The following is a 25,831-nucleotide window of genomic DNA, read 5'->3' as shown; positions in this document are numbered from 1 at the left end:
ATTCCAGAGGGTGGGTGCTGGCACCAGAAGGCCTGCTTCCATATTGTCAGCAAGTGAAAAATCAGTAGGGTGCCCTCAGAAGGTATTAAATATTGACTCGGTCTGTATTGGGAGGCAGTCTTCTAGGCATCCTGGTCCCAAGTTGTATAGGTCCCAAGTTGTGTCAGCAACACAGCCTTGAACTTAGGTCAGTAGCCAGTGCAGATCTTTCCATACCAATATAGTATGTGTTGATCTGGATGTTCCTGGGAGCTCCATTTTGCAGCGGCTGCACCTTCTGGACGAGGTGCAAGAGCACAGTCATGGCTGCCTCCCAATTCCCAAGGTTTCCTGGGAAGAAGGACTGATCATCAAACCACTCTAAAAATTACAGTTCTGTGAGGGAAATTGGAAGTCTCCTAACAACTCTTAGCACCCTTAGCAAACGCCTGTTCCCAGGATTCCTTTGGGGAAGATAGGACATTTAAAGTGATATAATAGTGTTGTAAACGTACAATACAAATACAATACAATACAAACGTCCACATATGCAATTAATATTCCATAAGTGACTGGGTCACGCCTTGGGGGAAGCATTCTTTAGTAAAAATGTCTTCAGTAGGCTCCAAAACATTGTGACATTAGGTGCCTCATTTAAGCGGATAATTGATTCCAGAGGGCTGGGGCCATAACACTTAAAGCTTGATTTCTAGTGTAAGCTACATGCACCTCTGGGGCGTGTGATACTCTCATGCCCCATCTGAGGAGTGCAGTTGCCGGGCGAAGTGGTCCCATAGGATAGTTTGTTTGACAACTGATGGAGCCACGTGTGCATTTTGTAAACTCTGGCACACTTCATACCTGTGTATCAGAAATACACTAGCCCTACTCAGGCACTTCCCCTGACTGTGGCAGGGTTCTAAATCATGCAGAGGAGCCTGCACATGGAGAACAGACCTTCCCCCTTCACTGTGTGGAAAGTGGTGATGGGGACACAGAAGAGGGGTTGGAACCATTGAGCCGTACTCCACTGTCCCCCACCCCACCAGTGATTGTAATTGTGTGTGAGAGAGAGAATGTAAATTACCGTATTTTTCGCTCTATAAGATGCACCAGACCATACGAAGCACCTAGTTTTTGGAGGAGGAAAACAAGAAAAAAAATTCTGAATCCCAGAAGCCAGAACAGCAAGAGGGATCGCTGCACAGCAAAAGCAGCGATCCCTCTTGCTGTTCTGGCTTCTGGGATAGCTGCACAGCCTGCATCTGCTCCATAAGACGCACACACATTTCCCCTTACTTTTTAGGAGGGTAAAAGTGAGTCTTATAGAGCAAAAAATACAGTATGTTTGTTTTGTTCACCATCTAGCTTGATGGAAGAGCTGAACAACGTATACTTGGTCTATTGTTGTTGTTTGTTATTGTTTTAAAATAATTATGTTTTAACTGACTGAGCTCTTTTTAAGGTACAGTGGACCCTCTGGTTATGAATTTAATTCATTTTGGGGGTCCGTGTGCACACCAAAAAATCCATAACCAGAGGCACACAGAGCACTCCTGCGCATGCGCGAGTGGCGGAACCCGGAAGAATACACTTCTGGGTTTGCCGCTTTCACAACCTGAAGATTATGTATCCAGAGCGGCACGTAACCCGAGGGTCCACTGTATCTTGTAATCCTACTGTACCATCAAGTCCTGTACCATCAAGTCAGATTCATTGCCTTACTTCCCAACACATCAAAGGGGAAAATACTTTCATTTATGCTAGTACCATGCCCTTGTTTTTATTAGTATAAAACAAGCAGAGATTCAGATTCAGATATTTCAGACCATGTTGACTGCACTGCTCACCCCTGGAGGATATTAAGCAGCAAGAAAGGACGTTTCATAAATTCGAGAAATATTTCACTGAGAGAAGGGTGGTCTCTGCTGTTTGATTTTAGTATAAATGATTTCATTGGTTGGATGGTCATTCATATTCATGTTTGTAAACTGTCATAAGTGGTCTAGATTTTTAAATAATAATCTTTTCCACATGATGTCTTTTATATATGTACTCTCTCCCTCCCCCATTTCATTCATATGCTTAAGATGTACACAGACAAGAGTGGCATACAAATAATGTTACAAATAAAATTATGTAGATATAATAAAATAGCTTGTAGTGCAGATGCTAAGCTGATGCTAGATAGGATGCTAGATAGGAAAAATAAGAAAATTCCTTTAATTCACTGATAATCCTACCTTTCTTCAATAGAGCTCAGGACCGTGTACACAGGGTTACTGAGCAATTGCCCATCCAGGTGCTAACCAGACCCAGATCTGCTTTTAGCTCCAGCAATAGTACTTTCAGATAATGGACCTACCGTATCTTAGATCTATGTAAAGAAATAGAGGCACTTTCCTTTTGAGCTGCTATACACAGCTTACCCCTCTGGCATTTTCTAAGGCTGATATGTGGGAGGTCTCTGATTCTTCAGCCTAATGCAACCACTGGCTATTCCTAGTAAGAATGCCAAAGTCAGTGTGACACAACCAGATGTAATGGTCAGATAAATTGTTACGCTTTCTGGACTTGGGAGAAAGCGCCCCCTCTGACAGCTACAGAGATGTATAAAGAGTTCATAATGTTGCTGCCTTAGCCATATTTGTGAGAATGGGGTTCGTTATAGATTGGTGCTTCTGAGCTGCATATTGGATTTCTGGGTGAACCACGTTGAGGCTTTCCAGAGGATTGTTGGCATACACTTCTTCCATTGCGCTTGGCAATCCTTCCTTGTGAAACCTGTCCCAGAAAATAAAGGAAGTCCAGCTATTGCCAGTTGCTCATGCTGCCCTCTTAAGAGTACATGTGATGAAAGTGTTGCTTTGTTTGCACTAGTAGTAGTTCTGTTTTAATGCTATGATTGCAGGTGGGGTGATAATGATCTGCGTACATGTCTACTGCCTGCAGCATACTGATTTTCACCACAGATTACAGCCTGCAACCTGTCTTTTTGACTTGCGGAAGCTGGGCGTACGGCTTGCAGAGCTATGGAGAAAATATACTTAAGAAAAACAGCCCAAACCCCACTCCGCACCAAAACCGATAGTTAGTTGACTTCTGACTGTTTATATCTAAGTTAATTGTAAGACAGTACAGTTGTTAGCTATTGTGGGAGCAGGCCGAGTTGATTTTGCACTGTATAGATAAAGGGTGCTGTCAGGGAACTGCCATCAGTGCCGGAGGGAGAGAGCAAAAGCCAGAGGGATTCCAGAGAGCGTCCAGGGATCGGGAGAAGCAGCCCATCTTCTGGGGAAGAGAATCAGTGTAGCACAAGTGGAGAAGGGGGGCAGATGGGGGAAGCGGCGAGGCGGTCCCATGACTCCTTGCCTGGGACCAGCGGGGAGAGTAGGGGTCCTCCGTTACCCATGCCCTCCTTGCGCAGAAGGCTTCTGTGCAGAGAGAGTAGGAGGAGACTAGGCGTCAAAGAGCTTCTTTGCTGGAAGAAGTTTAAGAAACGCCCACTGACGGATTCTGCCAGCGATTGAGTCAGCCACGGGTAAGTGGCTGTCCGGACAGAAAAGGTTCACTTAGGCAACCCAGCCAGGTGTTTGCACCCAGCCGGGGAGATAAGCACCGGCTTACACACGAGCAACCCCTAGAACCATTACAGGTGTTACAAGTGTTAGGACTTGGGAGCCCTGAGTTCAACTCCCCAATCTCTCGTGAAACTTGATGGGTGATTTTGAGCTACTCGCTTTTTCTCAGCTTCAACCTCATAGAGTTGTTGTGAGAACAAAATTGGGGGAAGAACCATTTATACCACCCTGAGTGGCTTGGGGGGAAGAATCTGAATGGGAAAAGAGAATACAGTGAAGCAACATTTTTTTTAAATGCAAGGACAAAATGAGGTTTGCATTACAAATTGGAAAGTGGTTTTTAAAAGGTTACTATAAGCAAAGTACTATCAAAATATTTGTTTCCAGTGTTAGCAAAAAAATAATAAATGTTCACAAATACGTTGCCGTCTGAAGCTGTCCGGTGGTGTCATATATATGTTGAATCTCTTTTTGTTGTCGACTGTTCAGAGACAGTGGATCTCTGCACCTGACATCATATGACATCAAGTGACCGGGAGGTGGGTGTGGATTGCTCAGCATGGCCTTGCAGGCCAAATCCAGAGGCCTGCCAGGGCTAATTAGGGCCATGGGCTAGGTTCCCCACTGTTGCTTTAGGTCCTGAGGCACCCAGGCCATGTAAGGCTTTCTAGGTTACAGCCAGCACTTAGAATTGGCTTTAGAAATGAAACAGATGCCAGTGGAAGTGCAAAGTGGTTAACTTCTTGACTTCTGTCAAATACCATCAAGTAATAGGCAGTCAGTTGGATATGATTCCTCTCCTCTCTTAAGAACATCCAGGTTGCATAGTGTTACGCTAGCTTCCCTGCCCCAAAGTAGATAGTTGGAAATTGGATTTGCCTGTTAACGTGAGTGAAGAATTTTGATGCTTAGTATAAATCTGTCACTGCTTCAGAAATGCGTGGGCTGAGGAAGCCTTTCTGTATAAATAACAGAGTCCCTTACCTATCTTTCTCTCACCGTTCATTTGATTTTTGCCTCTCTCACCTCTGTCCTCTGGCTGCTGTGATATGCCGCCTTTCCCCTGAGAGGCTTTTGCTGTCACATTAATAGCATCCCCAGGGACATTCAGCAGCCACTCACTTCTATGGCACAAAGTCAAAGAGCACACTTGAGGCCATGATCACATCCCGGCACTGAAATGCAGAGGGGGAAAGAGCAGGTTGTAGTTTTGGTTAAGCACTTTTAACAGACCTCTTCATAGTGTGCCTTCATGCTCAGGCCTACATTAGTTCCTGAGTGACAGATCTAATTTTCAAATGTTCTATTTTGGAAGTGTAGCTATTTTTAAGTGAACCCATAATCTTATGACTTGCCTTGTGTCTCTTTGTGATCACGCACTTGGAGGGAAGTTTTTGTGTGGTGATCAATTGCTATCTTGAGTTCCTTGCAGAAAATTAGTTACTTAATACAGTGAGAAGGCACATGAGGGCTATAGCTATCCTGTTGCATTCAGTACTTGCTGTGCGGTCTGCATCCATTCCCTCTTCCAGGAGAAAGAACAGAGTGGAGCATGTTAAGTAAGGGTTTTTTTCCCCACACAATTAGTTAACAGGGTGGGCCTATCAGCTACTTACTTAAGTCCTTTTAAGTGCTTAAGGGGATAGCAGTGTTCTCTGAGCCAGTTTTCACACATATTAGTCATCTAGTAGTGGCTGCAATTGAGACATAATGGACGCAACACGTGAACTGGACCATTGTGTCATTCTTGCTTCAGCTGTTGTGGAGGAAATTGAAAGAGATGGCTGTACAGTTGTACCTTGGTTTTCAAATGCCTTGGGAGTCAAATGCTTTGGTTCCCGAATGATCGGAAACTGGAAGTGATTGTTCCAGTTTGCAAACGTTCTTTGGAACCCAAACATCCGACACAACTTCTGCAGCTTCCGATTGGCTGCAAGTGCTTCCTGCAGCCAATTGGAAAGCCACACCTTGGTTCATTTTGGAATTCCGTTCGACGTCCAAGGTACCGCTGTACTGCATAGCTTAGCCAGTACAGTGGTACCTCAGGTTACATACGCTTCAGGTTACAGACTCCGCTAACCCAGAAATAGTGCTTCAGGTTAAGAACTTTGCTTCAGGATGAGTACAGAAATTGTGCTCCAGCGGTGCAGCAGCAGCAGGAGGCCCCATTAGCTAAAGTGGTGCTTCAGGTTAAGAACAGTTTCAGGTTAAGAACGGACCTCCGGAACGAATTAAGTACTTAACCCGAGGTACCACTGTATATTCTCTTTGTAGCCAAAGCTGTGCAGTACAGTGGTTAAGACCTGTCTGTTTGAGTAATTAGAGCTGGGATGTGGAACCTCCAGCCAGTGGGCTAAATTTGGCCTAGCACAGTCCCAGTTTGACCCATGAGACTGTTTTCCCCAAACCATTCGCATGCAGAGATGCAGCTGGATCAGCTGCATGACTGAGTTCTCTGTGGCAAACTCAACCGCGGGCCCAATCCTTGCAGAGAAACCAGGATTGAAGTCACTGCTCGGCAGCTGATAGAATGTAGCTTCAAGGCTACCAAATTGGCTGTGAAACCAAGTTTCCCACAGGGAACTCCCTGTAGCAGATCCTCCTGGATCGGCTGCATAATCAAGTTCCTCATTAGATCAAGACTAATGATAGTATTGCCATTAGTCTTTCATGCCTGCATTTGTCCTCCAGAATAGATACTGCATGGATAAGGGGCTGTATAAGGCCAAGAGTGGACGCCGTTTACTGAAGATAAACACTTTCACTGGAAACTGCAGACCATGCCTGATAAGAACTATGTTCACCTTGTTGTCGCTGCTAACTTCAAGTGGCTTTTAACACTGGGAGAAATGCTACTGACAAGGTGCAAGTGATTTTGCACGTTGGTGTGATATGCAAAGTTATGTACCTGTATGGAACAATGAACAAGCTCTTTCATATCCCCCTATATGGAATCCATGCATTTTTCTCAAGGATAGTGTCCTCCTTCATATGTTACTGGTGCAAAGAGATGTGCTAAAGCTCATGTGCTTGATGGTTGCCCCGAATCTATAACTAGTACTTTACTACTTATTATTTCCATGCCTTTGAACCTGCTACCAAGCTTGTGGTCTTCAGAGGGTCACAGGTTCCTCAACCCTGCTTAGGGTGTTTCAGCCTGTGATTTGGTCATTTCTGGAATATACTACTTTAAAGTTGGAAACTTGCACAGTGTGTTGCGCTACTAACATGCTGGCTTGTGTTTGTGTGCCTGCATTTAAAGTGTGTATATCAACCTTCAGCTGATCTAATGGCAATGATTATGTGAGAGAAACAATTTACAGACATTTCAGTGATCACACACTTTATTTGATCACCAGGGCCTTGATTTGCTAAGCAGCTGGTGGATTAGAAACCTGGAGATGCTAGTGAACATTTACATTAGTGAGGATGGGGACCGGAATAGAGGTGCAAATTCCAGTTTCTTCTCAGAATCCCTGTCTTTCCACAGAGAGTACCAGCCCATTCTATCTCTGAATGTTTAGCCACTGGGATATAAAATTCTCAGTTGTTTACAGGATGTCCCACATACTGCATTGATCATTTTAGGATGCCAACGTTGTTGATTATGAAAATGCGCATTGGCCAGAGCTGAGGCTTTTGCAGGAAAAAAATGGAAATCTGCAAGGTGCTTTTTTTTTTTTTTTAGTGGTTACCGCAATCATAAAATCAGAGTGAATGCTGAGATATTGGTAAGCTCATAAGCAGCAGTATTGTAGCTGCAGTGACCTTGACTCTTCTATTTTTGCCTATCACTTCCAGCATTTTAAGGTTTGTGCTGTTGGGGCTACCTTTTCTAGAGAGCTCTTGCTCATGGCATTGTCTTACTTGCAGCCAGTGATGTGGGATGGAAAACATTATGTGGAAAATTTTCCAAAATGGGAAAACTTCCTGTAGCTTTTTTTTTTCCCCCACCAGAAAATTTTCCATTTCATTAGTTCCTTGGTAGCAATGTGAATGAATGCCAACTGCAAATACTTTTTTTAAAAAAAGCTTTCCTTACTAAAAGAGAGAGAGAGAGACTGAGAGAGTAAAATAAGAGTAAAATAATTCTGAACGGGTTCAGTCTCTAGGATTTTGGAAAACATTTGATGCAAAATGAATATTCTCTAAGGCAATTTTTTCTAAAAGTTTGCCTGATTAAAATTTTTCAGGAAAGTACAACACTGCTTGTGGCTTAACATGTGAACTGCTGTGAAAGCCTTTCTCACACAGCAGCTGCATGTGAGCTCCACACATTCAGTCTTGGGTGGGGAATCAGGATCATGCCCAATGTGATAGGGAGCCATGTAAAACACAGGTCTTCAGAAAACCAAAACATTGAGAAACTGGTACTTCATTGGTGATTCCTTTTCTTTTTTTAAAGGGAAATCTTAGTCTATATCTAAAAGACTGAAATGTCTTTCCCTATTTCAGCGTTGATTTCTGACTTATTTTTCCTGAACATTTTGACTGACAGCAAAGTTATGTCGATCACCTCCTTTTATTACGACAAATGAAGAATGTCATTTGCTTAGTGAGTGAATAGACCACTTCTGCTGCTGTTACTCAAAATAAGCAAGTGTTCAGAGCCCCAACTGAAAGAATAAGCAAACGTTCAGAGCCTGAATTGAAGTATTGATTCCTTGGTTGCTTTCCATGAAAAAGTATTCTTAAGGGTGCACCACCAGCTGTCTCCTCAATGAGTTTACTGTTGTTTGAGAGTAGTAATGAGGGACTGTATGATTAATTGCAAAGGAACATTCTTACCTCCCTAACCATTAGAAACATAGCATTGCAAAGTACTTTAAAGGTAATCTAAACCAGCCCTGTTTTCCATTAGGGTTCTGCAATGCAGCTTACAGCATCATTGACAGAAGAGTCCAGCTTTTGCTTAAATACACTTAAAGAAATCCATCACCTCCCAAGACAGCTTACTGTTAGGAGGTTTCTGCTCACATTTGTATCTGAAATCTGCTTCACCACAATTTCAACCCATTGGTTCTTTTATGCCCTCTAGAGCAGAGAAGAAACTTGTTTCATCTTCTGCATGGCAGCACTCCAGATATTTGAAGGGAGTGTCTCCCCTCCTCCTCCTCCTCCAGGTTCAACAGAAGCATCTCCTTCAGCTGTTCCTCATAGGGCTTGGTTTCCAGACCCTCTCCACCACCACAATCCTAATTGCTCTCCTCTAGACATGCTCCAGTTTAACGTTCTTAAATGTGTTGCCCAGAACTGTGTACATTATTCCAGATGCACCCCAACAAACAGAGAATAGAGTGGAACTGTTTCAATCTGCCTCTGTTAACTCAGCCCAAGACTGCATTATGTTCTTTTTCATAAGCTGCTTCGCAGTGCTGGCTTATGTTCAGCTTGCAATTATTTTGCTTGGTTTTGTTGGGCCAAACTACATGGGAGAGATTCTGTGATTGGATTTCATGAAGTTGAAGGGCTTTTGTCAATTCTCTCTCTCTCTCTCTCTCCCTTGCACTGTGCCTCCTGAAAATCTGTTCTGGACAGCCTCCCAAACCTCCAGAACAGAATGAGGGTGCTTGTTCTGGGGGATGCAGGAGGTGGGGGATTTTGCAAAAATAGCCTCCCTCTCCTATTCTGCTAATAGGTACCTTCACTGGAGCAACAGGACCAGAAAAACCAGTGAGATTCTGCCCTATGTGACAACTATATTATCTAGGTGGGCTTCATAGCTGACATTTTGTGGATCAGTTGACCTCTCTAATATTAATTGTCTTTTTCTTGATTTGCTATGGCTCTAGCCATAACACCTTCTTTTTTGTTTTTTTAAAAAATGCAGAAAGTGGTAACTTTAAATTCACTTTTAAAAGAAATGAATAATATCATTCTTTAAAAGTCCATGGATTTAACTGTGAAATTATTTCCATTTCTTCTCCAGGTTACATCTTAAGTGTTGTGCTCCTAACCTTACCCAGACAACACCTGGTTCAACTCTACCTGTATTTTCTAACTGCACTGTTGCTGTATGCTGGTCATCAGATATCCAGGTAAGAGTTGTCTCACCACCCTTGTAAGCTTTGCATTTAATGAGTTTTTTGCCAATAACTTCCACTTGCAAAATACGTTATTTATTCCATTTATGTATTTATAGAAGGTAGCATCCAGTGGTGACTGTCCCCTGACAGAAAGTGAGGGAAATCAGTTTTTGACAATCCCCCTTTCCCACCTCCAGAAAACCCTCCACAGATCTTCTCTAGAAGTCCCTCCCCAATCCTCTAGAGCAGATTTAGAGGGGAAATTTCTGAAATCTGCCTCCCACTCTATTCTGCTGACTATACTTGTAGTTTATATTATGGCTTTTCTCCAAGGATCTTGATGCATATGGTTCCCACTCCCATTTGTTTATTCACAAAAGAGGGGTGGGTTTATATTAGCACCAGTGACGTGCCCTAACTCAGCTACTGAGCTTTGTAGGAGAATGGGGATTTGAACTCAGATTCCACAATCCTAGTCAAACACTAGTTTTCCCAAAGAATTTATGAGAAACCTTTCTGTTGACTTTAGTTGTAGCCTGGAATGAGTCTTGAGACTTGAAACACAATCCTGTACTGTATTGGGTTGTAATGGTTCCCTTATCATGCCTAGATATGTAAGGGGTGTGGGTGTGCGCACACATGCGTTTAGATCAGTGTTTCCCAACCTTGGGCCTCCAGCTGTTTTTGGACTACAACTCCCATCATCCCTAGCTAGCAAGACCATTGGTCAGGGATGATGGCAATTGTAGTTCAAAAACAGCTGGAGGCCCAAGGTTGGGAAACACTGGTTTAGATATAAAGTGGCTGAGAACATGTAAAATGCAAAACTAAAAATAACAGTATCACACCTTTAAAAGACAGTCATGAAAAACAACCCAATTTTAACAGCATCAAAACCAAAACCCTGTCTTTGAGGTCTGGAGTGCAGTGTCAGAGGAAATGTTTAAAGTATTTAAATAAACCATCTCCCATACAATTCTTGTTTCTAACCATATTTGAAGAACCAGATATGGACATAACAGCTGAAGGATACAGTGGTACCTTGGGTTACATACGCTTCAGGTTACAGAGTCGCTAACCCAGAAATAGTACCTTGGGTTAAGAACTTTGCTTCAGGATGAGAACAGAAATCGCACGGCGGCAGCACGGTGGCAGTGGGAGGCCCCATTAGCTAAAGTGGTGCTTCAGGTTAAGAACAGATTCAGGTTAAGAACGGACCTCCGGAGCGAATTAAGTACTTAACCCGAGGTACCACAGTATACAACTAAATGTGGCACAATTTATGGAACTCTGTTATCTCTGAAAGCAACCACCCTTCAAATACAGCTATTAAGTGGTCTTTTTATGCAGTATGGAATTGCTTCAATTCTGCAGGCTTTTAACTCCCTCCCCCCTCCCCATGTATTCACATCTTCACATTCAGACTTTGGGTTAGTAGGCATATTCAACTCAGACAACAACTCTTCCTTTTGTCTGAAATCTGCAGGCCCTACCTACATGTATAAAGAAAAGGAAAATAACATGTGCACTTTTGAGTGTCAAGTATAACATTGCTATGAAAGATTTTTTAAAATACTGTGCTTTTAGTTTTGGTCACATTTACGTTCTCAAACAAAAGTTTTATTTAAAAATGCAGAAAAACCATTCCCTTCATGTTAACACAGCTGTGAGAACCTCTGGCCTGCAGAACTAATGAGGCCCAACAATGGTTCTGATATGGCCTGGAGGCTGTTTTCCTAAAGCTGCACCCACCCAGCGCCTGACAAAAGTGGGCTTTCAGGGTGTGGGGAAGCTCAGCGTTCAGCCTACTGGCCAGATCCTGTTTCCCATCCCTGTGTTAGCATATTTATGTGTGTCAAGCAGATACGCAGGGCCATCATTAGCCAGCTATTGGACCTCTGCCATCTGAGCTGCATTCTGGGCCAACAACGTGATTCAGCTTTTCAGCCTACGGTGGACAAAATATGGGAAGGGGGAGCTAGGAAGGTAGCCAAGAACATAAAGAATCATTGCTGTGACAGTTATTGTAGATATTTATTACTTTTCCGGTTAGCTTTGCAGCAAGGAATTTATTGACTTTGAGGGTGTGAAATAAAAAGTTAGACATTGGATAGCCGAGGGTGAAGTATCAAGAAGAATAAGACTCCATGGTGTCTGCAAGTTTTCTTCAGGGAGAAAAATTCTCTTTAGCACAGACATTGATTTTTTTAATTTATTTTTTAGCAGAGGAGCCATCTTGAAGATTTTATGTGGGAAATGCAAGGAATGTGGAATTGAAGCCAGTTCCTTGCGGTGTTCTGTGGTGTGGAAACTGGTGTATTAAAATGATGTCCAGAAAGTAGTATGTTGGCTTCCAAAACCAACAGAATTTCTCTTCCAGCAGATGGTTTGGAATTGGAGAGAGAAAAGCAAATGGACATTGTAAAGACATGTAAACAAAGAAGATAATTTTCTTGTTCAGAAATGAAAGGAGGTGGTAGAGAGTATACATGAGCCTGAATCTTGTTCAAATTACAATAATCCAGTAGTCAGTCAGTTTCCCATCTCCCCATCAAGCAAGCTTTCCCCCCGTATATTCCTAACTTTCTCAAAGCTTTCCATGATCTGTATAGGCTCACTTTGGCATCTTGTCTTTCATTACTACTACTACATCAACATGTATGCTGCCCTTTCCTCCTTTATTATAGGATAAATTGATTCGGCAGTGACTCTGTGTATACAGAGCCAGCTACACTGGCTTTAAATCATACACATTGGCTAGGGATGGGGAATTTGTGAGCCTCAAAATGTTGGCTGGCAACTCCTGTAATCCCTGACCATTGGTTGTGCTTCCTGGGGCTGATGGGAGTTGTAGTCCAGCAGCATTTGAAGGGCACCACATTGGCCAACCCAACTGTAAACATCTGCAAAGATGCTCCAGAGCAGCCTTTCTCAACCTGTGGGTCCCCAGATGTTGTTGAACTACAACTCCCACCACCCCTAGCTAGCAAGGTCAGAGGCCAACAACATCTGGGGACCCACAGGTTGAGAACCGCTGCTCCAGAGGGTTGTGGGATCCTCCAGAAAAGTGTGGGAGATGGTGTGGAGTACAGGTTGTCTGTAGGAACCTCCATTGAATCAGATTTCCTTCCATGAACAGAAGGGCATATCTAGATCCTACCCAATGTATGTATGTGGAATAGTAAAGTTTAGCAATTGCATTTTGTTTTGCTTTGAACTGTATGATTTACCGTATTTTTCGCCCTATAGGACGCACCGGCCCATAGGACGCACCTAGATTTGGGGGGGGGGATAAAGGGGAAAAAATTATTCCCCCCCCCCAGGCACGGGGCTGGGGCGGGGGAAGTCCGAGCTTCCCCCACCCCAGCCCCCAGAACAAGCAGCTCTCCGCAAGCTGTTGGAGGCCAGCGCGAAGTTGCGCCGGGCTCCCACAGCTTGCGGAGAGCTGCGCGAAGTCTGCTCTGGGAGCATGCGGGGCTGGGGGAGGGGGAAGCCCGAGCTTCCCCCGTCCCCAGCCCCCAGAACGGGTCCCAGAGCGATCCCGAAGCTGCACGCAGTTTTGCTATTGCTCTGGGAGCTTGCGGGTAAAATAATGTTTACTTACTTACTTACCCTCCCCCAGAACGGGTCCCAGAGTGATCCCGAAGCTGCGTGCAGCTTCAGCATCGCTCTGGGAGCTTGCGGAGCTGGGGGCGGGGGAATCCCGCCGCCAGCCTCCAAACCACGTCGGAAGACAGCGGGATGGCGCACTGCGCCTCCCCGCTGTCCCCCGAGCTTACAGGGCTGGCGGCAGGGAGAAGCACACTTCTCCCCGCCGCCAGCCTCCAAACCAGGTCGGGGACAGCGGAATGGCAGCGTTCCGCCTCCCCGCTGTCCCCCGAGCTTGTGGGGCTCTCCAGGCTTCAGCGAACACCTGCATTCGCCCCATAGGACGCACACACATTTCCCCTTCATTTTTGGAGGGGAAAAAGTGCGTCCTATAGGGCGAAAAATACGGTACTCCACATTGTTTTCACCTTTTTTATTCTCAGGGATAATTTCCCCATTCTGTTCTGGTTACCTTGATACAAACCTCAGGCACAGAAGTTTCCTTCGTTGTCGTGCAGTGTCCAGAGAATGCACAGCATCCACATAATCGCAGACTAGCAGCTTGAATGGTCAGGCTGTGGTGTGTGAGAGAGCAAGGGAAATTTTGGGATGTCATTCATTGAATGGAGAGGGAAGGTCTTTGTTTGCTTCCCAGAGATTGTAGGTTGAGGATGAGGGCAAAGTGGCCTGCCAAGGCCTCCATCACCCCATGGTCTTAGGGAAGCTAATAGGGGCCTGGCAGTGCCTCTTCCTATTAGGTGTACATCCTTACATGCATAAAAGGGCAGGATTGTGGTAAGATACTCATTTGTTAATCTCTGGACATGGCCTCATGTGCTACTGTAGCTTCTTTTCATATACAGTGGTACCTTGGGTTACATACGCTTCAGGTTACATACGCTTCAGGTTACAGACTCAGCTAACCCAGAAATAGTGCTTCAGGTTAAGAACTTTGCTTCAGGATGAGAACAGAAATCGGGCTCCAGCGGCGCAGCAGCAGCAGGAGGCCCCATTAGCTAAAGTGGTGCTTCAGGTTAAGAACAGTTTCAGGTTAAGTACGGACCTCCAAAACGAATTAAGTACTTAACCCGAGGTACCACTGTACAGTGCATCCCCCTATGACGTTATTCAGCAACCTGTTTGCCGCAGCAGAATAAAACAAATACTAATGAAGCAAGCGCTACAGATTTATCTCTGTATTTATTCCTGTGCTCCTTAATAGCAGTTTAATAAACAGGGCTATTGCTTAGCTAATTATTATGGCATTTTAGTTGCTACTATATTGAAAACATCCTTAGAGGATTCCTTTGAAAGCTTGGCTCATAATTACAATGTAGCTTCAGGGCAAAGTATTTCTTTTCTTAATACATAGCATCTTATATAGTGCTTTTAAGAGTTTTTAAAGCCCTTTGCTTATATTACTGGTACAGTGGCTGTTGAGATACAGTAGAATATAATCAAGTGATAGGAGGAATAGGAATCCAGGTTTATCCTGACTCATGAAATGACGTCATGAGTTTTCTCTGAGCAAACTCTTGTTCTGGAGTAATAGAAGTTGCATTGGACACCCACAATTTGGGGAAATAGTACGGTAGAGGCTACCAAACTTTCTTCTCCATGCAGCTATTTCGAGATCTCAGGCTTCAGCAGTCCCACTGACTGCGCGAGATTCTGATGCCTTGGCTGTCAGGTTCACACTTTCATTCCAGTTCCTTTTCCCACACTTTCAAAGAGATGGGTAAATGCCAAAAAATGCAATGAGTGCTATTGAAATTTTACAGATAAGTGGCACATACAAATCCAAGATGACAGTAATAATATGAAAGCTAGAAAGGAGCTGTGTAGATACTTGCCCTTAACAGAGAAGACGGGTAACAAAAGTGTCTGTTGAATTATCTGATGTGGCTAAAGAAACCACAGTTGCCTATAATTAATTCATCCTTGCTAGCTTGCAAATACATCTCTTGTATGCCCAAGAATGCATGCATGTAGGTTCAGAAATGCTTCTTAAAATGTGTCTTTTGTTTTTAAACGAGATTAGTTCAGTGTGTGTGCAAGGATCCATCTTGAGAATCATTCCTTAGAGAGCCTTTACTTACTTACTTACTTACTGTACTTACTTACTGTTAGCCATCTGTGGAGTAACAATACAAAGGATGGGATATAGTGGTACCTCCGGTTGCAGACAGGATCCATTCCGGAGCTCTGGTCGGATCCCGAGGTTCCCACAACTGGAGGGACTGCTTTCTGCGCATGTGTGCACGGCAAAACCCGGAAAAATACTTCCAGGTTTGCCACGTTCGCATCCTGAAGGATACACAACTGGAGGTGTGCATATCCAGAGGTACCACTGTACACACATTTTAAAATTAAGGTAGGTGGTGGTGTTTTTTAAATTTGATTTTTAAAAAAACACAGTGGGCACTTTTTCCGGAGTGACAGATTGCATAGTACTGGCTGGACAAGAAAAAGGGAGAATGTGTGCAGCAAAGATGGAGGGAGAAGGTCGTAATGTACTAGCGGTATCGGTCCTTTAGATCCCTTTCTTATTCTCATGCATTTTAATTGCTGGTTGTAGACTAAAGAGAGCCACTTCACGTACTTGTAGCATAACCTGCACCTACTTGTAGCACTTCAAACACCTCTTCCACGTACCTGTGTCAGGCTTGCTACTTCACGGCAGATTTTTAAAATGTTTATAACAAGAGAATTACTCATTTTGTTAGTTTCATAACTCGGAAGCCAAATAGTTTGTAATGAGTTAAAGAGAAGAATTTGTTATCCAGCTCATGTTGCAGCTTGAGTGGGCTTTCCCTCCCTGTTTATGATTAGCGCTGCCTTAAGTCCAAGAGTATCTTAAGGCACAAGGCTATGAAGGATAAATGAATCAGAGAGAAGCCCACATAAAAATTCCTAAATTAATGTGCCTCTCCTAAATAGAGACAGAGTTTCTTTTACTTAGTACTCACAGTTATTCCCTCAATTTCCATTACCAGTTATTTTGCTCTCTTTTTGCATACTTGTAAATTTCACATTCGGCTCTAAAAATTGGGCCCAAGCTACAAATTTTATGTGATCCCGTCAATCTTGTTTTCATGACTGCTGTTCTGCCAAGGAAAGGAACTTTGGGGAATTTTTGATCCAGGGGTTACCAACCTTTTTGGGCCCATAGACACAACTACAAACTGGAGAAACTGTTGTGTGCACTACATACACACAGGGCAGCCAAGCATATACTGCAACCTATTTTAATTTATTGACTACAGTAGAATACTTCTTTCATGGCTAATTGCAGCAGGGGAGGAGATCCTGTGGATGTTAAGGAGGCCTCTGCAAGCACATCTGTTCCCCCTGGGAGCCACACTCCTTGGAGACCAGTTTGTGTGTTCTCTCTCTCTCTCTCTCTCTCTCTCTCTCTTACACACACACGCATACACACACAAAATCACTGCCTAAATACTTCTATCCCTATCGTCTGTTTTGCCCTTTCAAAATAACTTCCTAAACCTGATTTTTACCTACGGGAGGGGGGAATGCCAGGACCCCTGTATTTTTGCTCATTTGTGAAAAAGCAGCTTGAGGGTTAACCAGCATCTTTTGCCTGCTCTGCTGCTTAAGATTCCATCCTCCTTTAGATCCTTCCCTTCACAGGGAGGGCTGGAGGGAATCTATCAGCAAAAAGAAACATGGAACAACATGTAGCTTGGCACCTCTTCAGATTGCAGATTTGGTATAATTGCAGCTGTTTAGCAGAAAGGATCTGGCGGGCAGGGGCAAGAATTGAGAGAGTTTCAGTATTACTCTTTTCCATTGGTAGCTCTGGCTGAAATAATAATTCAATTTTTGCTATTGGGGAGTCTAAAAGGATCAGATGCAATATACTAATAGGCTTGATCTATGTTTCTTCATGGTATTGGTATGCCTTTCAGTCTCATTCATCCTTGCAACCAATTCTGTGGATTGTTGTTTCAGTTGTAGAAGCCCATTGGTAATTCCAAGGCGTAGACATCAATTTTATTCCAAAATCTGCATTCTTAAATATTATTACCCAAAAGTAAGTCCCACATACCATTATTCTCAGTAAACATTTTGTAGTATCAAGTAGCAGCTGTGCAGAGTGTTTACGTCCCCAGGAAAACCTGTGATCTTGGATATTTTTTAAACTTCTTTGCGAGAGGGAAAACTGAGGCTGAGTAGCCCAAGACCATCTAATAGTCAGTGATCTCAGCTGGGATTTGAACTTGGGTTTTGCAAGTTGAGCATGTGACCTTTTACTTACTATATATATTTTAGAATAGACTGATTCCTCACTCACTATCAATCACTTTGAGAGAATGATTACAGTGGTGCCCTGCAAGACGAACGCCTCGCAAGACGGAAAACCCGCTAGACGAAAGGGTTTTCCGTTTTGGAGGCGCTTCGCAAAACGAATTTCCCTATGGGCTTGCTTCGCAAGACGAAATGTCTTGCGAGTTCCTGCGGTTTTTCCTCCCCCCCCCTTTTTCTAAGCCGCTAAGCCGCTTATCAGCTGATCCGCTGATAAGCCGCTTATCGGCTGATCCGCTAAAAGCCACAAAACCGCTAATAGCGCTAATCCGCTAAGCTGTCAGTGGGCTTGCTTCGCAAGACGAAAAAACTGCTATACGAAGAGCCTCACGGAACGGATTAATTTCGTCTTGCGAGGCACCACTGTACTTGTTGAAAGTTAACTCAGAAAATAGCATTGCCAATGAGAGCAAGTAATAAATACAATCTGGCTGCCTCTTTAATTAATCAATGTATGGCTTAAGTTGTATACAGCCTTAAGTTTGGCTGTATAAGCCTTTTTGTGGCTTGTTTGTAGCCCCAATTCTTTCATTGTTTAGTATTTAGATTGGATTACAGAAGTGTTTGTAAACCATTGAAAGCTTCTCTGCTTGAAGAGATGCAACAGTGGTTTTAATTATTTTTTGTTCCTGTCCCCAAAACAGGAAAAAAACATGATGCATATATGGAACTACTACTTCTTCTTTTTTATTAAAAAAAATGAAATTGGTACATTTTTATGAGGCTTATTTGTTCTGCTTATCTGGTTGCAAAGTCACATTTTTGTAACCCACCTCCCAGTAGGATGTATTCAGGTTAAAGAAAGCTGGTGAAATTTCTAGGAACGGTAAGACACGATACATCCTTTAGTTTAAAATGAGAAGAGTTGTAGGTTCACTGAGGGCTATTTCACACAGGACATTTTCATGGCTTGCACCTAGGACAACCAGTATACAAAATCTTCTTCTGTGAATTCTGAGTGAGTTTTGCTCCCCACGCCCTCTGTGATATTGGGAAACAGCACTTGTTTCCCAATGGTGCGCAATAGTGGCAAAGTAGCCAGTTGCGCAATTGGTCGCATGTGACATTGGCCCTATTCAGATATAAAAAAGAAGGTGCATAGCTCAGTGGTAGAGCATCTGCAAAAGGTACCAGGTTCAGTCTCTAGCAGGTAGGACAATGAAGGTCCCCAGTCTTGAAACCTTGGAGAGTTGCTGTTGGTCAGCTACTGAGATTGATGGGCCCAGTGGTCTGACTTGGATAGGAATACCAGAAGATGTGTTCTATGACCTCAGACTGATACACTATGATAAAGGAGTATAACAGACTTGGGTACTTCAGGAGCATCCATACAAATCTTTGCTAGATTTTGTCTAAACAAATGGACAACAAGTGTCTATGATTTCCTGGAATGTGCATGGCAAACAAAGAAATAGAGGGTCTTTTTGCATGAACAGTTAATGGCACCCGTTCTTACACCTGACTTAATAATGCTTCATTGTGTTCCTCAGGGATTATGTGAGGAGTGAGCTGGAGTCTGGCTATGAAGGGCCAATGTACTTAGAACCTCTTTCCATGAATCGTTTTATGACAGCCTTAATAGGTGAGTACACTCAAATTCAACATCTCCTGAGGGGCACCATGTTCTTTCTTGTACCATGAAAGCACATTTCACATAATCAAAATCACCCTCTTCAGTCATATTTATCTGCCTGTGTATTGCCATTTATAGCAAACAAAATGAATAGTGATTGTGTAGCTTCACAGACCATAGCTGTAATTTTGGCTCCTTTTCTTCAGTTACTGGGTACTGCTTGTTCTGTGTCTTCTTTGGAATGGTCTGCTCGTTCAGTCCTGTTTTCTATTTGTGCCAACCTGTGATCTGGATTATGTGGATTAAGCAGTAAGGGGCCTGTAATATTTGGAGATTCCAGCTTTAGGGCAGAGAATTGCAGCTACACGTTTCTGTGACTTCTGTTTGCTTGTTTTCAAATATTACAGGCCCTTGGTAAGAAACCGTGGGGCCGTTTTGAGACAGGAATGGAAACTGATGTCACTGTTAACCCCTATATAATGACACTAACACAAAACGCAACACCCACTATACTATATAAAAACGCTGCACTATATCAATAATTCTAATTATTTTTTTGTTTTTCCAGAGGACAGTCCTCTGCTTGGAGGTCTATCAGAGGATTGTCCTCTATTTGAAGGCATGTTTTGACTGGTTTATAGAGCAAGAACCATAAGGAAGAGCAGCAGGGGCCTTGAAATCTTTCCTCTCTTTTTAGATGACTTTTTTGTGATGTAGATGAGGACACCCTAACTAAACAATCAACATTAAAATAAACTGATAGCTGAAATTTTAAGGGAAGAAGGAAATAAATAAATGCTGATTCATTGGTTGTTTTTTTAATTTTAGTTACAGACCAGGCTGTTCAAAAATAAGTTAGCATTGTACTCAAGACTGATTTTGGGTGTTTTGTGTCCATGGTGGCCTTGTGGCTTTGACCAGTTTTTTATTATTGGGACCTTCTTTCATAAGCAAAGCATGTTCCATCCCTACAAAGGGATATTCATCTTCTGCTTTATGGTGATGTTACAGCTGGTCTGACAGGAAATCAGCTTGTCTTCTGGCAGTAACTTTTTTAAACAGCTCATTTACCGAAACTACCAGTAATGCAGCCTTCAGCAAGAAATCCCACCCTTTTCAGTCTCTTTGCTCTGGTGAATGTGTTGCGGTTTTTGAGAAAACAGAGATGGGAAGCCTGAAAGCTTTCTTTAGAGGTGTTTGTTCAAACGCAGGAATAAAAAGCTGCTGTTTCTGGCTAGGCTGGCTGCTTTCCCTTCTGAGCTAATTTTGCAACACCCACTTATTTCTATGATCATTTAAAAAAAAAAAAAAAGTCCCACCACTACCACCAGGGACTACTTGTAATCTTGAAAAGGATTGTCTCTTTCCTTACAAATATGCTTTCATTCAGTTTCCATTTTACAGTTAGCATGTTCTTTTCATGAGCACTCTGGAAAAGAAGCTCCTGATTCAAACTGTTTTCTTGGCATTTATTTTTAAAATCCCAATCTATTTAGATTTAATCTTCCAACAGTTCTGCTGGCTCAGGTTTTTTTAATTTCCCAGTTTCCATTTCACCAGTAGCCAAACTGAGCCTCTCATTGAGGGTGGGAGGAGGGCAGTTATAAAATACAATTGACTGACTGTATTCAGCTAACTTTTAGTCAGAGTAGACCCATTCAGGTTAATTCATTACTTTGATACAACCTCTTGTGGGTAAGCTGAGAATCCTCTTGGGAATCCCTAGCCTTTCTCCCCAAATTGTTGTTCCTGGGGCTTTATGTGAAAAGTCCTGTTAGTTAAGCTTGTAGGACAGAAATCATCCTCAATGGGTATGCAGGAAAGACTGGGATCCTAAATTTCTGGTGTTAAGTGACATTTCTGAGGACTGCCCAGGTGTGCAGAGAAGTGAAAGTTTGGAAATACAAAAAATAAAGGGAGACAACCCCCCTCTGCAAAACATACTGACAAAGACTGACCATAGCCCTTCTAGTTAGACTGGAGGATTTGCGCCATAAAGTATGTATCATCCCTTAACCCTAATTTCCTCCCCCAGCTATATGCTGTTTGGGGCTCTGATCTCCTTTAGAAACTAAGAGTGGTGGCGGAATAAATTAGAAGTGGAGAAAAAAACTGCTTCCTCCAGTCTTAATTAAGCCCACCTCCAGGACTCAATTTAAGCTGTAAAAGAGTTTTCACATCCTGAAGTATCTCAGAGTGGCAAGTGGTAACGGGTAAACAATACCACCACCAGCCTAGTCTGTGCACTGTACCACTCGAGGATCCTGCTAACCGAAAGCTCAACCTCAGCAGTCAGCACTATATAGGGCAAGTGTTGCCAACCACATTCGGGCCTGTTAAGCACATATGCAGACAAGGGCACCACACACACCACAACCTATTCTATTGGTTGCATTGCAACATAATCCTTCTTTCCACCCTAATTTCAGTCGTAAATGCCTCTGTGGGTGCATGTGTGGCTGCAGGTGCCACAATGGCAACCCCTGTTATAGGTCATTTGCATTGTAGTGGTTGGTTGCTAAAGGTCAGGGCCTGGTGTGCAGGAAGTGGCTCTAGTTTAACCTTCTTATGCTGTTGTGCAATTCAGGAACTTCCTTCCCTTATCTGTCGGTGCATATATACACACATGCTCCCCGCACTCATGGCTCTCAGCTTGTTTTTTCCTTAAATAGCAACATGCATAAGCATCTTGAACCTGCCTTGAGAGAACAGGAAGATTAGGTGGGGAGAGATATGGTCAGGAATCTGAGTTATGGCCACCATTCTGCATTAATGGCATGCTTAAGCGCACAAAGCAGAACACCCTTCGCTATCAAATCAGTCTCTGCACCCCTGGTTGTTCCCACAAAACTTCCACATGATAAGAATACTTTCAGTTAACCTGAAACTTGAGGTATCAGCTTATTTCCTTTGCCTCTTGTGAGAGACATTCAGATCAGAATATATGCCGCCCTTTGATCTGATTGCGCCTGCGTTTTTCTAATTCGTGTAATGATAAACAGACTGCAGTGGAAATTAGCCCTCAGCTATGATTAAGTCTCCAAGCATCATACTTCAGTGCAAGGGCTTAACAAGCAAAATGAATGGCTTCTGTTTCATAGCTGATGAACTAATTGCTCAAAAATCCCATTTTCCAGCATTCACACTATTGGGCCGGTGCACAAAAGTACTCTGCTGTTGGTGTGGTTGTTTTCTTTCTCTCTCCCTCTTTGCAGCCACATTGACTAAGCTAGCCCTGTCTCAAGAACGCTGGGCTAATTTTAAAACTTCCCCATCTTATGCGTCTTGGCATATGGGAAGGTTGCGAAGTTGCTTTAAATATTGATGTGTGTAATTAATTTTGACTGCAGGCTCGTGCTGTGTGTTCCACATTTCCCTCTGGGACAAGGAATTACCAGTTGCACCAGTGATTATGTAAAAGGAGATATGCCTAACAAAATAAAATTAAAAAGTTAAATTGACAAGCAGGATTGTCTAACTCTCAGTCGTGTCTCAAGGTGGTTGGGTGAGACTGAAGGTACAGTATCTGAGAGGGTGAAGACAGCTGGCATACAGGCTTGTTCATACCACCAACCAATTAGGGGGCACCACCACAACAATTCTGTAGAATTTAAAGATTGCCTTTGCTTTCCAATGTGCCTTCACTTTTTGTACCTATAATTGGAAAACTGCAAAGAGAAAATTATACGAAGTTAAGCAACAGGAGGAGAAGTCGAGAAGCCGCTAAATTTTTGGGCATTTTATATGCTGCTTTAATTAGACTATTACTCAGATCACCTGCTCTTAGATTATTCACTCTCAAGCTCCGTTTTGTCATCTGTGTTGTGTGAATCATGTTCTGTATTCTCTTATAAATGAATGTGGAGCAACTTCAAGTAACGGTACTTCAGAAGTTCTGAACTATTCACTTAGCTGCAGCCATGAGCAAATATTTGCTTTAATATTCAGCCAGTCCTCATTAATGTCTGGAAATCATCAAATGTCTTCTTTTTGTGGATGAAATTGGAGGACATAGCTTTGGTTCTAACAGATACGTTATATGAATGACACTTTCTGACTCCCAGAAGGGAGGATCGCCCAGTCAGTGTGCACAAGTATAGGAAGTTGGGTGTTGTGGTGTCACTGATGACACTAGCTTCGACACAAAAGGATTTGCTGCCTTTAAAAGGCTTATTGTGTAACAGCTACAATGTGTTGCCGTGTTTATGTGTGTATGTTTTGGGCCACAATAGAAAACAACGATTACTAAGTTAGAAACAGTGGAAAGTTCAAGCCATCTTAATAAGCACCTCCACAGATGGGACTTTTACTTTCACTTCTGTGAAACAACTTGTATATTACAGCCTGCATTTTAGAATATGAACTGTTACACACACACACACACACACACACACACACACACACACACACAGTATCCAAATGGTATGCATCAGATTTGGATGAATTCAGAACTAAGGTGAGGTGCCTCAGAAGTGAAATGGGGTCTATATGAGGTGATAGGAGTCAAAGCCAGAACCCCTAAGGGGTTTTGTGGCACCTGGGTGATCCAGCTGTCAAAAAAAGAAAAAAAAATACTACAGTCAAGCTTTTGCTAAAAGCATATTTGAAAGCTTACCATCTAAGGTGTAAAGCTACTTCTGACTGAGTGGGGGGGGGTGTTTTCTGATGTGCAGAATATGGGTTTGAACTGAATTTTGTGGTTTGTGCATACCTCTGATAGTTTGAAAGCTAACCTCCTAGGATGATTGGGAAGCAGTCTTCCTAAGATGAAGTGGCTTCTGGCTGCCACTTTTCAAAGCACAATCCTAGGCAAGGCCTACGTGTTATTAATTCTCCTTGAGCTCTATATGGTTGACTCCTGGGTATGTGGGCACAGGATTGCAGCCCGAGTCTATGTGTTATGTGCAGCAGTCACTCTTAACTGTGAGCATGAGGGCATCCTTCCATTTATGAAAGTTGAAAGCCTCATTATCTTATCAAGAGTTCCTAAGTATTCCCTCACGAGTCGTGAGTAAGCTGCATCTTGGGCATATTAATATCTTTTGAGCAGCATTTCGGTGTTAAGTACCCTTACTCTGAGCTAAGTTATTGGGTGTGGAGAAACTTGCTTCATACGTTACATTTTTTGTTTTATTCCTGCAGCGAAAGCCATTAAAATTGCACCCCTCCCTCTCATTATTAACTGCACATACCTTGTAATGACATACACAGCAGGGAAGCTATATAGCTTTTTCAAACAGTACAAGTTTTAGACTGTGGTTCTAGGCACCCTGACCTCTGAGTAAGCTCCATTGACCTTGGTGCAACTTGGTTCTGAGTAACCATGCTTAAGTTTGCACTGTTAAGCACACACAGCCAGTCTGTAAATATAAATATAAAAATATACAGTCATACCTCGGGTTGAATGTGCTTCGGGATGAGCGTGTTCGAGTTGCGCTCTGCGGCAACCCGGAAGTAACAGAGCACGTTACTTCTGGGTTTCGCTGCTTGCGTATGCGCATACGCTCAAAATGATGTCATGCGCAGAAGTGCCAAAATGTGACCCACGCAGACACGGGTTACATTTGCTTCTAGATGCAAACGGGGCTCCGGAACAGATCCTGTTCGTATCTAGAGGTACCACTGTGTGTCACTGAAATATAATATGTAAGGCAGCCATTCCAACCTCAGCCCTGAAGCCAAATGTGGCCCTCCAGGACACTCCAGCTGACCCCTGGGAACTTGCCCAGGCTACACACCCTTTTTAAGCCACACTTCCCATTGGTCGTGCTCCACACTTTTCTTGAGTGCTCTGGTGCATGTTTTTGAAGTGTGATAGCGCCGCTTGCTTGCTTGCTTGCTTGCTTGCTTGCAGTGGTGTGTGTGTAGAAACCTCTGACCGAATATAACCAAGAGTACAAAGGTAAGGATCACATCTGTTGGTCCACCCATACTTGTCTCTGACCCCACCCACCACTGCCATGTGGTCCCTGGGAGCTCACCCATGAGGGACTGCGGGCCTTGGACTGGCAAAGTTTGCTACCCTTGCTTTAAGCATACTGCCTAGGGCTATATTTTTATATTTATATTTTTGCCACAGTCCTCCCATATTTTCACAAAACATGCAGCAACCACAATTTTGCCTTCTGTTAAAAAGCAGCTTGACTAGCTGAGCTATGTTTCGTATGCAGCTTTTACATATTTAGATTTGGCAGTTACGCATAGTCCCAGTGCCGGATTTACGTACAAGCTAAACAAGCTATAGCTTTGGGTCCCACTCTCTTGGGGTCCCAAAAAAAATTTAAAGGAAAAAAACAACTGGATGTACATTTACAAAATATAAGATAAAAAACAAATAAAATAAAACCTACATACAGCAACAGTGTTTTGTGTTGTGTAGTTTGTATAGTTACTCCAATGATATAAGTATTGAGCCCCGCCTGCTAGCCTGCTCCCTATAATATCACTGGTTTGCTCATTTCTATATATAGGGTGCCTACAGGTTACATGGCAACTTGTGCAAATGGCTTTAGATCATAGCTGTCAACCTTCCCTTTTTTGGCGGGAAATTCCCTTATTCCAGCGCCGCTTCCCGCTGCTATCCCGGATTATTAGATATCCCATAGACTGTCCCCAGGACAGGTGAGGCTGCTGATCCCTTATTTTCAAATCTGAAAGTTGACTGCTATTCTTTAGATACCTATTAGGTCCATAAATGACCACATAGCATATATTCAACACAAAAAACAGCGACAATTTGTTGTTCACAAAGGACAGCT

At 43.1% G+C, this 25,831-nt stretch overlaps 1 protein-coding gene across 3 annotated transcripts in view; it reads left to right on the top strand.

The window, feature by feature from the left end:
* Window positions 1-25,831, top strand: part of RNF145 (ring finger protein 145) — a 57,049-nt gene that overhangs the window by 16,383 nt on the left and 14,835 nt on the right. For all 3 annotated transcript variants that reach the window (XM_081851520.1, XM_081851519.1, XM_081851521.1), the window contains exons 3-4: window positions 9,490-9,598; window positions 18,991-19,082. In XM_081851520.1, the coding sequence (XP_081707646.1) occupies window positions 9,490-9,598; window positions 18,991-19,082 (201 nt within the window). The remainder of the gene's footprint in view (window positions 1-9,489; window positions 9,599-18,990; window positions 19,083-25,831) is intronic.

Source organism: Podarcis erhardii (assembly GCF_964252035.2).
Source record: "Podarcis erhardii genome assembly, chromosome: 2".
NCBI lineage: Eukaryota > Metazoa > Chordata > Lepidosauria > Squamata > Lacertidae > Podarcis > Podarcis erhardii.
Note: the sequence above shows the minus strand (reverse complement) of the source record. Positions and strands in the feature narration are given on the sequence as shown.